Source organism: Nicotiana attenuata, unplaced genomic scaffold (assembly GCF_001879085.1).
Source record: "Nicotiana attenuata strain UT unplaced genomic scaffold, NIATTr2, whole genome shotgun sequence".
Lineage (NCBI taxonomy): Eukaryota > Viridiplantae > Streptophyta > Magnoliopsida > Solanales > Solanaceae > Nicotiana > Nicotiana attenuata.
The window spans coordinates 89,640-104,745 of record NW_017670910.1 but is presented as its reverse complement, the minus strand read 5'-3'; the positions used below and the strand labels follow the sequence as shown (position 1 = coordinate 104,745).

The window sequence follows — 15,106 nt, the reverse complement described above, 5'->3', positions numbered from 1 at the left end:
CTTAAAAAAGTTATTCGAGCCTAACATCTTGTTTGGATGGTTGTTTCCCATTGTATCCCATTTTCTGAAACAACCGATTTGGTGTGGTGGGATTATTTTTTTTTTCAATTATGTCCTAATTTATTATTTTATAACTCTATTTTACCATTTACATTTTTTTAAATCCAAATCTCCTAACCTATAACCTACGTCTTCAATTCGTTTTTCCTTCTGCGCTTCCAACTCCAACATCAAGTATAGGTTTTGCCTTTTTTCTTTTTTCTTTCTTCTACTTTGATTTTTAACTTCAATTCTAATTACTTTATCTTCAATTAGCTGTATAATATTGATTTTTAATTCCAATTCTAATTACTTTATGTGTAATTTTTGATAATACTAAAAATTGATGATATTTTAGTAAATTTATTGTTACAGTACAGTACTCAAAACAAATAATAAAATATTATTTGACAATAGCAAATAGATCAATTTATCCAAACATAAAGTTCCTATTGCTCAATCTGCAACAGCAATCTGAGGAAGGAAAAAAAAAATCAAAAAAATATTTACAAGATTTGGTTGGTAAAAGGGAAGGAAGGCCAAAGTGCCGAAGGAGTGGGGAGGAACATGAACTTCCTCCATAGAGTAATATCCCCAAGCTCTAGTTCGCAAGTTTTTGGATTTGCGAAAAGGTCCTTCAAAACTATACAAATCCCTTTTGGGTCCATTGCTTACTCCACCACCTCAAGCTCCTTGGTCCATGGCATTCATCAATTTCATTGCCCAGTAAGTCTTCCCTGTCATTTTATTATTTTTTGTTATATTTAATTGGAAAAATATGGGAATTAAATTTCCTTTTTTTTTAATTTATGAATAGGATGTGGTAGGAATACTTGCTAAACTATCGGAGTGCATAGCATCAAGGGATGGAAATATTCTTACTGCTGACATTTTTGTTCCTGACCACAATCATGTCTTTTACTCCAGAAGGTTCTTTTTCTTCTTTCAAATTTACTCTTCTTATTCCTTTTAAATAAATAAAAAATTGGAAAAGATTTCGGTGAATTCTTAAATAAGTTATTTCGTATTGGCATGAAATAGTTTAGAGTGGATGCATGATTAATCGACTGATATCCCATGAATTGCTGATAAAATATGGTTTAATGACTATGACATTGCTTATATAGGAGAGACTAAATTTCCTTTAGATCATACAAGTTGAAATAGGTTTTGCCCCTGCATCCAAGACGGGGACGGAGCTAGCCTTTAGTTTACGGGTTTGGCCGAACCCAGTAAGTTTGGTCCAAATCTTGTATTTGTCTTAGAAAATTCATTGAATATGTACAAATTGTATTAATTTAGAAGACAATAACTTAATAGAACTGCTATCCCGAACTCATAGGCTTCAAATCCTAGCTTCGTCAATGCCCAAGGCAATTCATAAGTTCATTCTCAAAGTCAATGGGTGTGTCTCAACACCTTGAATAAAGTTAGGGATTGTTTGCTTCTCGGAACTAATAATACATGAACTATAATACATTAAGTGTTATGCAGTAAATACTAGTGTAGGGATAGTTATATAGTGATAATAATGTACACATAGTTATGTGGCTATTATCTACTTTATAAGAGTTATCTTTCTTTAAATGCTCTTGTAGAGCTATTTTGGGTACAGATATTATGATTCTATATTATATCCCGCATAAAATAAGGCAAATATTTTCACGCAAATCATATCAATATGAGTAATATAGAATTTAATACTGGAAAAAGACATTGCAATAGTGTGCAAAGTTTTATTGGAGAACCAAATGCTATTTTAGTTATTTGGTAGCTGGGATTGTTTTTTCTTATGCGACTAACCAAACGACCCTAAAAGGTTTGATCTGTTGCAATATTTCAATTATTTGGTCTATACATTACTAATAGTTAAAGGAGCATTATGATTCTTTTGGGCCTTTGTGGAATTGTTCACTCTATGCTCTCTTAAGACCATGTTGTAAAATCTCTGATCTCCTAAGTTAAGGAGGTTTTCTGAAGATTAAGCCTTAAATGAAAATTAAAAACACAGAAACCATTCTTTTTAAAGGTAAGTTGAAAAACAATATTGTGCCTTTAAGACAAGGGAGGGATAGCCTAGTGTTAAAAATCCTCCTCCTCCATCCATAATGTTAGGATCAAGTCACTAAGGAAGCAAAATGGGAAAGGGCCACAGGTGAGCTCGTTGGTATGTGTGGGACTGGAGTTTAAGAAGGTTAATGTGTATGCTTAGTGTTGGTGGTTGGATTATTTGTTGAAGTGCACCATATCTGCAAATAGCATATAAAATTGCATTGATAATTGTTTACTCTTTGCTTTACAAGGCAAATGCTCGTTTTCCAACAATAATATGAACAGATATTCTCTGTTCTGATGTGATTAATCAGCTGTCTTCCGACCCTTGTTTACCTTTTTTTGTCTTCCTCTAACTACAACAACTAGAGAAACTAATTCTTGCTGCAACTTACAGCGAGTTTGTCTTTGACCCTGCTAAATGGCCACGTGAGCAGATGGATGCAGACTTCTCTAAACTAGCTAAAATGTTCAATGCAATGAGGTCTGTTGTTCGGGTGCCTGATATCGATCCCAAATATAAGATTGCAGTTCTAGCTTCAAAGCAGGTATTGATTTTCAAACTTCTCAGAGCTGTTTAAACTTTAATCATTTTTAAAATAATTAAACCTTTTAGAGAGTATTCACATAAATATTGTCACAATTTCGGCTCAGGAACACTGTCTTGTGGATTTGTTGCATGGTTGGCAGGACGGACGGCTTCCCATTCACATAACTTCTGTAATAAGGTAAAGTACGAAACTTCTTCATCATAGTGATTCAATGTCATTATAAGGATGATGTCATACACTTTTTCACCAGCAACCATGAGCGAGGTCCAAACACTCATGTGATTCGGTTTCTTGAGAGGCATGGGATTCCGTACTATCATTTGCCAACGACTAAGGAGAATAAAAGAGAAGGAGAAATCTTGGAAATAGTTCGGGATACTGATTTTTTGGTACTTGCTAGATACATGCAGGTAATCAACCCACGAGACATGTAACTGTTACTCTTGTTTTCTCCTGCATAGAAATAATTGTTTATCTGGTCTGTTTGGACAGTTCTTTATCATGCATTATGTTCTAAATTGATTTTCTTTAATGGTTCAAACAAATTGATTTAAAGTAGTCTTTTATTTGATTTATTATGACATGCACTATTAGACAGATATCTTGTATTTGGACCCTTAGCGTGCTTCTGTGTAATACAAATCTGCAGTCGTTTTGTGCAGGTATTATCTGGAGACTTCTTAAGAAGCTATAAGAAAGATATCATTAATATTCACCATGGCTTGTTGCCATCATTCAAGGGCAGTAATCCATCTAAGCAGGTTCCTTTTCTGTATACCCTTTCTTCAAAAGGTCATTTTGCGGTTTTCCTCTCTGGAGTTACACTTACAGTTTTATAAGATTTATTTTATCTGTTACTAGGCTTTTGATGCTGGCGTTAAGTTGATTGGGGCGACAAGTCACTTCGTTAGTGAAGAACTAGATGCAGGTCCAATCATTGAGCAAATGGTAATAGTTTTCATGTTAGAATCATGCTATTTATGTCATTCGTAAAGCTTCTTGTAGTGTTTGCTGTAGAAATTGAGTTGCTTTTTTTTTTTTAATAACCAAATTGAACTGCTTGGTAATCTCTAAAAGTGTGATGATTTTTAGTTTTATTACCTTTTCACCTCTTTTACTTGTGAAGCTAAAGGTAGTCTGCCTTCTTTCCAATATTCTCTGACCAAAGTATTTTGAAAAATAACCGACATATACTTGTAATTTGTGAGGTTGTATTTACAAATATTTAGGTTGACATAAGCATCAGCTTTCTGATATTCTGGTTTTATTGGATTAGCTTTCCCTTGTTTTCACCTTTTCATGCATTCCAGCCAAATATTATAAGCTATCATTTACCACGGAGTTGGTCCTTAATTTGCATTCCCATGTTAAGCTTGGTCATTTGTGAAGTATTTAATTTGTATTCCAATTGAACTAATAGCCTGTTTGGCCAAGCTGCAAAAATCAGCTTATGTCATTCCTGTCGATTGATGCTATTCCTTATTATTTTGATCCCTCGCTTTTCATCTCTTGTTTGGTTTTGCTCCTCCAATCATAGTGTCTGCGTGTTATTTTATATATTCTTACATGTACTTGATTATTTCCTTCTTAATGCAAGTCTCACCATCTCACCTTGTAGTTGTTGTTGCAACCTTCTAATTTATTCATCAATTATAAGATGACTAACCTTGAAGTATCTTTGGGAGTCTACCAATTTTTTTCTAGTAGGTTTTGACCATCATTGTAGATCTGCATTCCCAGCTTTAATAGTTGCAAGCTTTGAATCTTTCAGGTTGAAAGGGTTTCTCATAGAGATAATTTGCGGACTTTCATACAAAAGTCTGAGGATGTTGAGAAAAGGTGTCTTGCAAAAGCAATCAAATCATACTGTGAGCTGCGTATTTTGCCGTATGAGGAGAGCAAGACTGTTGTGTTTAGGTCCTGATTGAAAAGGGAGCTGGGATAGCTGCATCATTCTCTTTCTATTCTGTCCATCATTCAGTGATCACAAATATCATCATTGTGACTTGGTTATCCAAGTACACTGCCATACATGCCACTCCGAGAAGTAAAGATGAAAAGATGAGTGTTGTTCGTAACAGAACTACCAGAGAAAGGAAGTTATGAGAAAGGAATGAGAAATAAAGAGGTTACAACTGAAATGTTTTTTAAAATTCGTGATTTAAGACAATGTCTCGATCTTTTTTCCCCTTTTCCACATGCAACAAATATTTGTACAAGCTCCAAATTGTTTTTCTTACTATCAAAGTGCATCAAAGCTGCTTTCGATGGTTGTAGATCGTTTGAATTTATTGTCATTTGAGTTATGTTTGTATATGACACTGCAGGTGATGAATTTCAAATGGTCTTCAAACGTCAATTTTTACATAGTTTTCAAGCTGGATTTTATCTGCCCCGAAATAACTGCATATCTTTGTCCTTCTCATGTGTTAAGCCATTTCATCCCTCATTGTTTATCTGTCTTTGCTCCTGTTCATATTATAGTCATAACATAATGATAAGTTGAAGTGAGGCTCAGAATATAGTGTGTGTGTGCGCGCATTCTGCACTAAAGAAGATATGACTTTGTTGTAATAGAGTTTTCTCCATTTATTTGATATGAAAAAAGGGAATAAAGGGAAAAAAAAATATTGAAATATAAACAAGAACAAGTCCCAGGAAAATGACATCTTTCTTCAAAATACCAGTATATTTAACTAGTTGGGAATAATGAATTCGTTGTTTCCATTCTCCTTTATTCAAGCCTATTTCATCCCAAACCGTACTAGGAAAATTTACAAAATTCTTACAAACAAGACCTGGCCTCAGAATACCAAGCTTTCAGATGCTAAATTCTTGTTGAATAGTGAAAAGTCATCAATGGACAAACCAAGTACTATCTCAAACATTTTTATACAGAAAGTAACACAAAAGTTAAAAAAAAGAAACTAATATGTTAGTCAAATGCTCTTGTTAATGTTCAACATTGTCATTGAGCCCTCAGTATCTTCAAATAAACTGACTCGATCAAGAAGCTTCTGAATTCTATCAACCCATTTTTGTTTTTGGCTTTTGTTCTTGCAGTTAAACTCCAGAAGACCCTGAGCCGTCTTTACTCCAAGGTACAAATCTTGGCTTTCAATCTCTTTATTGAACAACCATGCATCACTTCCATCACACACTTCATAAACAACACCTGTCGCACACCAATGGAGTCAGAGGCGGACACAACATGAGTTCAATGGGTTCAACTGAACCCAACATTTTCGACGGGGAGCATTATGTGTGTATGTGTGAGAATCACTAAAATTTCAAACACTGCAATGGATTTAGTGGTAAGAGCCTTAATTGCTGAACTCATCAACTTTAAATTCTAGATTCCTCTCTAAATGGAGTGCATCCGTTATTGAACAACTCTAATAGAGGAAATGAAAAAGAAAGAACAAAGATAACAGCGATGAAGTCGTAGGGGGGAGAGCTTACATTTATTATTTTTAGAGAAAGCTCCACCAACATGTTTACTCTTCAACTTGATCACAACCTGTCAATTGATCCGCAGAAGTTAGTGATTCCATCTTTGTTCATTCGCAACTCAATTTATGAAATTTATACCTCAAGGTGAAAATCATGAAAGCCTATTAACGGACCTGAGATTTTTTATTAATATAGACAGACACGCGTTTCCACCTTTGCACCCCTAAGAATTCAGAATAAAAAAGTAAATTCAGCAAGTAGAAAATTGAATGATCTTTAGTTGGACATTGTGAAATAACAAAACTAATATACTTCTTGAATATAAATCAGTATTCACCTTTCCTTGTGATATGCACCAATTCATCCACAAAGGGGGAATCGTGTTCGTCCGTGTCATTAGGGAAAGCAGCAAAACTTTGAGCTTCTACCATGCTTTTGTCACATGGACTTATAGATGCATTCCTCCTTGCTTCTTTTGGTAATCTTGACTTAAGAGTTGCTTCTCCTCTCAAAGCTTTTCATTCATAGCATTATGGTTATTGTTAATAAACATGTGTATCAATAGCTCAAATCCATTTCCAAGAACATAGTAATTGACTAATGAATATGTACCTGTGGCAGCTGCAGCTGTGAGTGTGACAAGATCACTAGCACTATGTATGTCCACTGCTGATCTAACAACCGAGGCTACACGATCATGTTCTGCCCCGGCTGATTCAGCCATTTCAAGGCAATGTGAGGCCAAGAGTTCAGTAGCTGATGCTAAAGCCATGCTCATCTTTGAGCTTGAACCATTGGAGTTCTCTGCTGCTGTTACAGCAGCCAATGCTGCAGCTAGTCCTGCTACAGATAGGACAGCGTGCATATGCGCATTTTCTAGGCGTGCCTTTTCTTTCTTCTTGACAGAGCTATTGTTAGAATCCTTAGGATGGAACCACCTTACAATCCCCCCGGTTCTTCGCCCGTTTTGTGAATTCGACATCTTGGTTCCTGGCTGCAAGAAGATCATCACTCATAAGATAATTGAGAGGTTGAATTTCTTTTTTCCTATGGACCTAATCAAACTCTGCTACTGTGAACTTGCTCATACTGTATGTCCAAGATCGGATAAAGGAAAAGGATTTGCGATAGGTTGACAGTCATCACAAGACTAGTTATTTTATATTGAATTCTCATAATACAAGCAACATAGACAGTGAGGATTCATATAGCTGACGGCGACATACTTGGAATTCAGATAGTTTTTGTGGTATGGACCTAATCCACTCTGTAAATCCATGTTTAATCTTTATTTCCCCTCTTGCTTAGTGTGTTAAGCTGTTAGGTTTGCTTAATCTTGACTTCACAACTTAAAGGCCTCAACAATCTCATGTCACCAAGTTCAAGGTTGAAAAAATGCAAAAATTTGAACCATGAAATTATAGGCAAGAAAATTACTTTATCTAAAATATTACATGAATGGAAGGAAAGGGAACCTTGGAGCAACGGTCAAGTTGTCTGCGTGTGACCTATAGGTCACGGGTTATAGGTCAGGGGTTCGAGTTGTAGAATCAGCCACTGATACCTACATCGGTAGGCTGCCTACATCACACCCCCTTAGGGTGCGGCCCTTCCCCGGACGCTGCGTGAACGCGGGATGCTTTATGCACCCTGCTGCCTTTTTTGAAAGAGAGTCTTGCCGTAACTGGTAAAGTTGTTGCCATGTGACCAGGAGATCAGGGGTTCGAGCTGCGGAAACTGCCTCTTGCAGAAATGCAGGGTAAGGCTGCATACAATAGACCCTTGTGGTCCGACCCTTCCCCAGACCTCGCGCATAGCGGGAGCTTAGTGCACGGCTGCCCTTTCTTTATTTTTATTACATGAATGGAAGCAAAAGAAACAATAGCTGAAGTAGGAAACTTACTAGTTGTGGAGGTGGAGAAACTGACTCAGGAATCACACTAAATTTCCTGTCAAAAGTATTGAGTTTCTGTTTCTGAGCAAGAGCTTTTGATAATTCAGAAGCAGAAAGGCTCCAAGATCTTGACAAGAAATCCATAGGCTCCATTGGTGTTTGTGGTTGATGTAAAGATGGTAAATCTGCTTTCATCTCTTCATCTTCTTCTACACTCACAAGCCAATTATCTGAATCATTCTTCTTCCAACCCAATAGATAGTTTTCCTCCATAATACTTCCTGTTTTCAGCTCTCTCCAATTCTCACCCTTTTGCTATTTTGCCTGAATATTTTGGTGTTCAAACCAAAGAAGAGTAAGGCAACACTTGAAGTATAGTACTACTAAATAGTGGACAATTAACTTGTACTATAATTCATGATTATGTTTTTGTAAAACATATTTTTCCTTTTTTAGCTAAAAAAGAAATGCAGCCTTGTGGTCCGGCTGCGTACGATAGAGCCTTGTGGTCCGGTCCTTTCCTGGATCCCGCGCATAGCGGGAGTTTAGTGCTCTGGGCTGCTAAAAAAAGGGCATCCCGATGCACTAAACTCCCGCTATGTGCGGGGTCTAGGGAAGGGCCAGACCACAAGGGTTTATTGTACGCAGCTTTACCCCGCATTTCTGCTAGAGCCTATTTCCACGGCTCGAACCCGTAACCTCCTAGTCAAATATTTTTTTAGCATTTGATTGGTGATGATTATATTATTAAACTCGAGAGTGCCTTGACGAAATATTTGAGTTGTGAAGATTCATAATAGTACCCAAGTATTAATTTGAGAAATATGAAGTTAAAAATGGATATAATTGTAAAGAAAATAATTTCCGTGTATAAGCAAGGGAAGTCATTTTCCTATTTCTTGATGGATAAAAATGTTTCTAACTAATTTTAATCAGCAAAATAATCTTTTTCGGAAAAATATTTTCTTTTAAAATGAGTTCTGTCGTATCAAATACTCTATATCTTAAGAAATGATTGAGAGGGGTGAAGGAATAGCTTACCTTGGCAATCTGAGGACTGTATACAAACACTAATAGCAGAAAAAGCAAGTTAAAAACATACACACTTTGGTTTTAGCTTTAATTGTAGAATGAGTTTATATATAGGAGAGACAATAAAGTAAACAACAGAGGTACATGATAGCTAACATAGGCACACACATACACACACTTGGTCTCGTGCTCCCAAGAATTCAGGTTGGTGTCATGAGGACAGAAAATAATACCTTAAAATATACGTCCTCGTGAAAAAAAAATACATTGGTGTTCACGTATTCCAACACAATTAATATTCCTTTTAAAAAAACCACCAATAAAATAACATTAATTTGACTAAAACCTAAGAAAACATTGTCCTGATTGAACGGACCCTTTGTTTCCTAACGTTAAAACACTGGCTACAAAAGGTTGCATTACTTTATACACAGGCACACGACCCTACAGTGTGAACAACAATATTGTATTTCGGATTTAACTTATATACACAAACCGTGTAATAAATTTTAGTACTATCAAAGTATTCAATCTGTTGTTGCATGTAATGCACCTTATTTTTGAGGTTACTAAACTCATTTATATAAATAGTGACGGATCCAGGATTTTGAGTCTATGAGTTTTGAAAAGACAAATTACTCGGTTCTAAATAAACTACTTATACATATTAAGTGAATTCTTTAACACAAATATAGGGTCCGAATCAAAGCTATTACCTTCTGCCGAACCCGTATGTCGAATCCGTCCCTGTTTAAAACAGTTAGTTGCAGTTATATATCCAGGATTTAATATTTATGAGTTCAACCTTTAAAATATTTAGCATTGATCCAATTGTATTTTTAATATTATGGATCCAAACCTACTATCTCTTATAATTTTAGTAAATTTTTATACATAAATTTAAGCTTTATGTTGAAAATACTGGGTTCAAATAAATCTGATATTACAACTCTACATTTACCCTTATTTTTGGTAACCTAATAGTGTAAAAGAATTTTTCTACAACATATAGCAATAAAAAACAACCAAAGAAAGGATAGTGGGGATCAAATCTATCATATATTTGAGACATAACTTTCGGTGGTTCTTAACTTTGGGAGTACACTATTACACGGTTTAAAAAACAGTGCTTTAATAATAAATAAAAAAATCGTGAACCTTGGATTTGGGAAGAGGCCGTGTAGGGACAAGATGAGGTATAATATAAGATAATAAAAAAGGGTTTTTAGTGTATAAAGTGGTGTGACGTGCAATTCGGTAAGTTGATTTTTCAAGGGTGTAATTGATTAAATTGACTAATTGGAGTTAGAGATGGACTTATAAGATTGTTACATTTCCTCCAAAGATACATAATGGTAAATCCTTCAATAATGATTCAATAGTTAGAATTTAGAAGGACTCTTATGTGACCAAAAGGTCACAAGTTCAAGTCGTGGAAACAGCATCTGGCAGAAATGCAGGGTAAGGCTGCGTACTATAGACCCTTGTGGTTCGTCCTTCCTCGAACCCCGGACATAGCAGGAATTTAATGCACTGGGCTGCCTTTTATGGTTAGAATTTGTGCTTTCACTTCTTTTGGCTTGGTTATTGATTACATGCATAATGCTCTTTTTTTGGTTACATGGGAATTGGGATAAGGGGCAACAAAATGTTCAAGAATGTACTAATCTTTTTTTAAAGTATCTAATTAGTGTCCTTTAAATAATAAGGTTGTTTTTTAATGACAAATCCTTTGTAGAATAAGTTCGTAATCTTAAACTCATTCAGTTTGCCATTTGTAATGAATTTAATTTATCTATACTAACTATGTAAATAAATTAGCATAAATTAATATTGTTAATGTAATTTAATATGTTATAGCAGATTGATAGTGGACACTAATAATAATATAAATTAGACTCTTCTTTAATACTTTCTCACTTGAAAATGCAGTAATTGGAACATAATTAAATAAACAAAGATCTTAATCATACCAAAGTGGTGATAGCAGAAAAGATAGGCTTGTGGGATGATCATGAACAGCAAAAATTCTTCAAGTGCAAGTGATCAGACTTGACATGCTATACCTAAGCTATCATGGCAGGGCAGTCCGGTACACAAAGTATTCCGTTTTCATACAGGATTTGTGGAAGGACCGTACCCTAAGACCTAAGGGGGTGTGATGTGGGTAGCTTCCCCTAATGTAAGCATCAGTGGTTGATCCCACAGCTCAAACCCGTGACCTATATGTCACACAGAGACAACTTTATTGCTGCTTCAAAGCTCCCTTATATGGCTAGCTATTATTTTACGGATAAAATAACTCAAAAAGCTGACTTAGAAAGTGAAACTCAGGTGAATTTACAGCTGCATTTTGTTGCTTTATGGTCGAGGAGATCTCTACATAAATGGGAGTAATAGTGAGTATAGTGAATTTTTACTTAGAATCCCATGCGAGCACAATGATTTCGCTCCCATATTTAGCTGCTGCTTTTTTATCCTTTCACATGCCTATACCCAAGAGTTATTTGCCATAGGAATCAATCATTGTTTTGCAACTTTGGGAAAATAGCCACTATTATGCGTCCATTTTACTCTCATTATTTCCATTGACATGTATCATTATCATATCTCAGAGCACTTGAGGAATTATTTGAGACTTATGCATGCGTTACCAAAAAGTTAGTGGGGAAATAGAGTTGAGGCACTAAGCTAGCTCACATAATAATGGAATTTTTAAGAAGTAGAACTCTTTTAAACTCAGCACTTAGAAGTCCATCCTCTAAAATTCAGAATTCATAAAAATAAAATTTTGAAAGGAATCAAATTTCTTAGGGCTCATTTGGTACGAGGGATAGGAATAATTAATCGCGGGATTAAATTTAGGAAGAGTTTATCCCATGTTTGGTTGGTAGAAAACGCGGTATAATCAATCCCTGGTTTAGTTATCCTGAGATTGTAGTATTTTTTTATCTCTATCAAAAGGTGGAATAACTAATCCCGGAATAACTAATCTTGGGACAATTAATCTTGAGATAACTTCTTTCTAACCAAACGACCCCTTGATGGCAAAAAAAAAAATGTCAAAGGAAGCAAGGAAAGGATCAAGGCCAAAAAACTATATATGACACCCTTCTAAATTTTTGGTTGGATAATTCAAATGTGATTATTCGCCTCCTCATTGACTTGTGAAAAGCAAGTGTAAATTTTCAAAATAGAGCTTTATTGTAGTGGGAATATGTAGTCCAATCAATCATGCAGGGAATAAACTTTTACATCCATTGCAAATTCGATCCATTACAAAGTAGAAAGGTAATTTCAATGTTTAAAAAGCCAACCCTCAAGGATTCAATAAAAAGAGTTGAGATATTGCTTTTTGCACACTCTATGAAAAAGATGCCTTTTGATTAGCTTTCTCAACACGCGGCAAAAAGAAAAAAAAAATCTACTCTTCTTTATGGTTAAAGTTCTAAAAAGTCTTGAAAGGATTAGGGCATAGATTTTATTTTTCATTTACGCCTAACTAATAAATGCATGATACTCCTTCCGTTCCAATTTATGCGTCTTAGTTTGACTGGATTAATTTCCACGTAATTGGTGACTTTGATATAGAGAAAAGAGTTGTAAAAATAATTGCAAAAGATTACAAAATGAAATATCCACATTTTCTTAAATAAAATGAAGTACAAATTGTTGCAGAGCAGAAATTACAAAGCTCACAGAAAAGTAAATGTTACATTTGAAAAACACAAATGACAAGAGCGAAAACCACACAATATAGCCGCTTCCAAAAATAATAGCTGGTAAAATATATATTTTTAATACATATTTTTTGTATACTTAGCTAGGAAATGTAATTATTTTTGAATGATCGGCCAATGTGTTGCGCGAGAAAGATCTCTAAGCATAGTCTTCAGAGACTGGAAGAGGATCATGTGATCCAATAAACACATCACCATAAATAAGCCCAGCTAATCCTCCACCAATAAGTGGGCCGACCCAATAGATCCAGTTCTGTGAAAAATCTCCAGAAACCACAGCAGGCCCAAATGAACGAGCTGGGTTCATTGACCCACCACTAAATGGGCCAGCAGCCAAGATATTTGCTCCAACAATGAACCCAATTGCAATAGGTGCAATTGTTCCAAGGGAGCCATTTTTGGGGTCTGCTGCAGTAGCATAAACAGTGTAGACCAGTGCAAAAGTTATGACTATCTCCATTACCACTCCCTCAAATCCAGTGAGCCCAGCAGCAACTCCATGAGTAGGAACAGCCTGCAAAAGCCCAATATTTAAGGCCCATTAAGTTAGAAATGACACCAGGTAGCCACTTTAAAGAGTTGTTATTTAGGAATTAGCCAATATATCCTAAATTTCAGTTTTCAGTTCAATTTTTCGGGTACAAAAATATCCTGAATTGTCCTGAATTTGAGATTTTTGGTTCAAATTTTCATGACAAAATAAGTACTGGCTAATAATTAAATAGCAGTCATAAGATTAGCTATTTGTGTACTTCCCCCGTATAACTCTTGTTACTCAAATAATCAAAGTCAGATTTAATGTTTATTTTTTCTAGCCAGTATATATAAATTATACATTGATTATATAGGGTTATACAAATATTATAAATAAATTATACATTTGCCGACTATTTTTAATTTAAGTGGTTGGATGGGCGATTATTTGGGTTAAAGTTATACAACCCCTACATAATACATACCAATCCTCCAGTAACGAATTTGAGTAGAAGGCAAGCAACTGTAGAGCCAAGCACTTGGGCAATCCAGTAGAAGAAACCTGTCAAAATAGTTATATTGCCACCAACAGCCAATCCAAAGGTGACAGCTGGATTCAAATGGCCACCTGAGATATTGGCAGCCATTGAAACTCCAACAAACAATGCAAATGCATGTGCCACAGCCACTGCTACTAAACCAGCTGGGTCTAGAGCTGCATCTGTTGTCAACTTATCTGCAAAATCACCCAACAAATTAAAAAAAACTATAGTTTGATATATAAAATATTTTTTCTAATAAATAGATACTTCCCATAATCAGTGACGAAGTCAGATATTTCCACAAGAATGTTCAGACTTGTAAGAAGTACGGACAAAAGGTGTTCAATATATGTTAGATACATCTAAAATCTAATATTTTATTTATATATGCAGTGTAATTTTCCGTAATATTTCGACGATTGACCACCCTTAGCAAAAGGTGGCTTCTTTACCCATAGCATGCAAACTTTAATTTAAAAAAAGCTTTTTGAAATATGTATGATTTCTCATTGGACACCGGAGACTCGTAACTTTTCTAGTCTTTTCTAAAACATTTCTACGAGTATAGGCATACAGACATAATTAGTTTCACAAATTTCGCTACACTGATCATAATAAATTAATTCTCTTTGTAACGAAATAAAGGCTTAATTTAAATGATTTACGACATCAGAATTAACAACTAATGAAGGTAATATAACTCATAGTACATCAATAAATATTACAATAATATATAACTTACTGTAAGAAATTGCAGATCCAACACCAGCAAAAACAAAGAGAAGAGTGGCAATGAACTCAGCTAGGTATGCCTTGATTGAGGCTGCACTAACAGAATCATTGTAGTTACCAAAGGTAATCTTCACCATTTTTGCTCCCAACAAAGAAAAAACTTGCTAATTAACCAATTATGGTATTTGATAAAAACTTGATGGTTTTTGAAGTGACAGAAATAATAGCTTATATAGTTGAGACTATAATTAGAAAGGGAAAAAAATATTAAGTTTATTGCTTATTGGGTTAGGTTTCACCGACCATGCATGGGGCCTTATTTGAGTAGAATCCGGCAATATGATGTAAAAATAGCGCGGTCTAGCCAGTTTTCGGACTGGTCATTCAAAAATAGCTAGCGTTTATCAAGTCAATGAAAAATAGCCACTATTTTGCTGCAACAGAGACCGGTCCAGCATAATATACTGGAGTTCGGTGCATCTATGTATGAACTTCTAGCATATTATGCTGGAACTCCAACACACGGAAAGTTCCAGCATAATATACTGGAGATTCGAGCACTTGTGTATGAACTTCCAACATATTATACTGGATCGG

The 15,106-nt window shown here is 35.3% G+C and overlaps 3 protein-coding genes across 4 annotated transcripts; 1 reads left to right on the top strand and 2 right to left on the bottom strand.

Moving 5' to 3' along the window:
• The first annotated feature begins 479 nt into the window (after nucleotides 1-479).
• On the top strand, nucleotides 480-5,011 carry LOC109244417 (formyltetrahydrofolate deformylase 1, mitochondrial). 2 transcript variants are annotated; one of them, XM_019411503.1, is made up of 8 exons: nucleotides 480-765; nucleotides 857-969; nucleotides 2,489-2,639; nucleotides 2,782-2,819; nucleotides 2,893-3,052; nucleotides 3,305-3,403; nucleotides 3,504-3,590; nucleotides 4,414-5,011. In XM_019411503.1, exons 1-8 carry the CDS (start codon nucleotides 607-609, stop codon nucleotides 4,564-4,566), a joined length of 960 nt encoding a protein of 319 aa, XP_019267048.1. In that variant the 5' UTR covers nucleotides 480-606; the 3' UTR covers nucleotides 4,567-5,011. The 2 variants fall into 2 exon arrangements, with proteins under 2 accessions (XP_019267048.1, XP_019267046.1); XM_019411501.1 differs by having other exon boundaries at nucleotides 482-765; nucleotides 2,746-2,819.
• Nucleotides 5,012-5,294: 283 nt separating this feature from the next.
• Nucleotides 5,295-9,153, bottom strand: LOC109244416 (VAN3-binding protein). Its single transcript, XM_019411500.1, has 7 exons — nucleotides 9,031-9,153; nucleotides 7,999-8,313; nucleotides 6,708-7,089; nucleotides 6,433-6,609; nucleotides 6,269-6,318; nucleotides 6,105-6,162; nucleotides 5,295-5,817 (listed from the first exon to the last, which is right to left on the bottom strand). The coding sequence occupies exons 2-7, from the start codon at nucleotides 8,260-8,262 to the stop codon at nucleotides 5,582-5,584; spliced, it is 1,167 nt and encodes a 388-aa protein (XP_019267045.1). The 5' UTR covers nucleotides 8,263-8,313; nucleotides 9,031-9,153; the 3' UTR covers nucleotides 5,295-5,581.
• A 3,488-nt stretch (nucleotides 9,154-12,641) lies between these two features.
• On the bottom strand, nucleotides 12,642-14,720 carry LOC109244415 (probable aquaporin TIP-type RB7-18C). Its single transcript, XM_019411499.1, has 3 exons — nucleotides 14,520-14,720; nucleotides 13,721-13,971; nucleotides 12,642-13,275 (listed from the first exon to the last, which is right to left on the bottom strand). The coding sequence occupies exons 1-3, from the start codon at nucleotides 14,644-14,646 to the stop codon at nucleotides 12,901-12,903; spliced, it is 753 nt and encodes a 250-aa protein (XP_019267044.1). The 5' UTR covers nucleotides 14,647-14,720; the 3' UTR covers nucleotides 12,642-12,900.
• Between the last annotated feature and the right edge of the window lie 386 nt (nucleotides 14,721-15,106).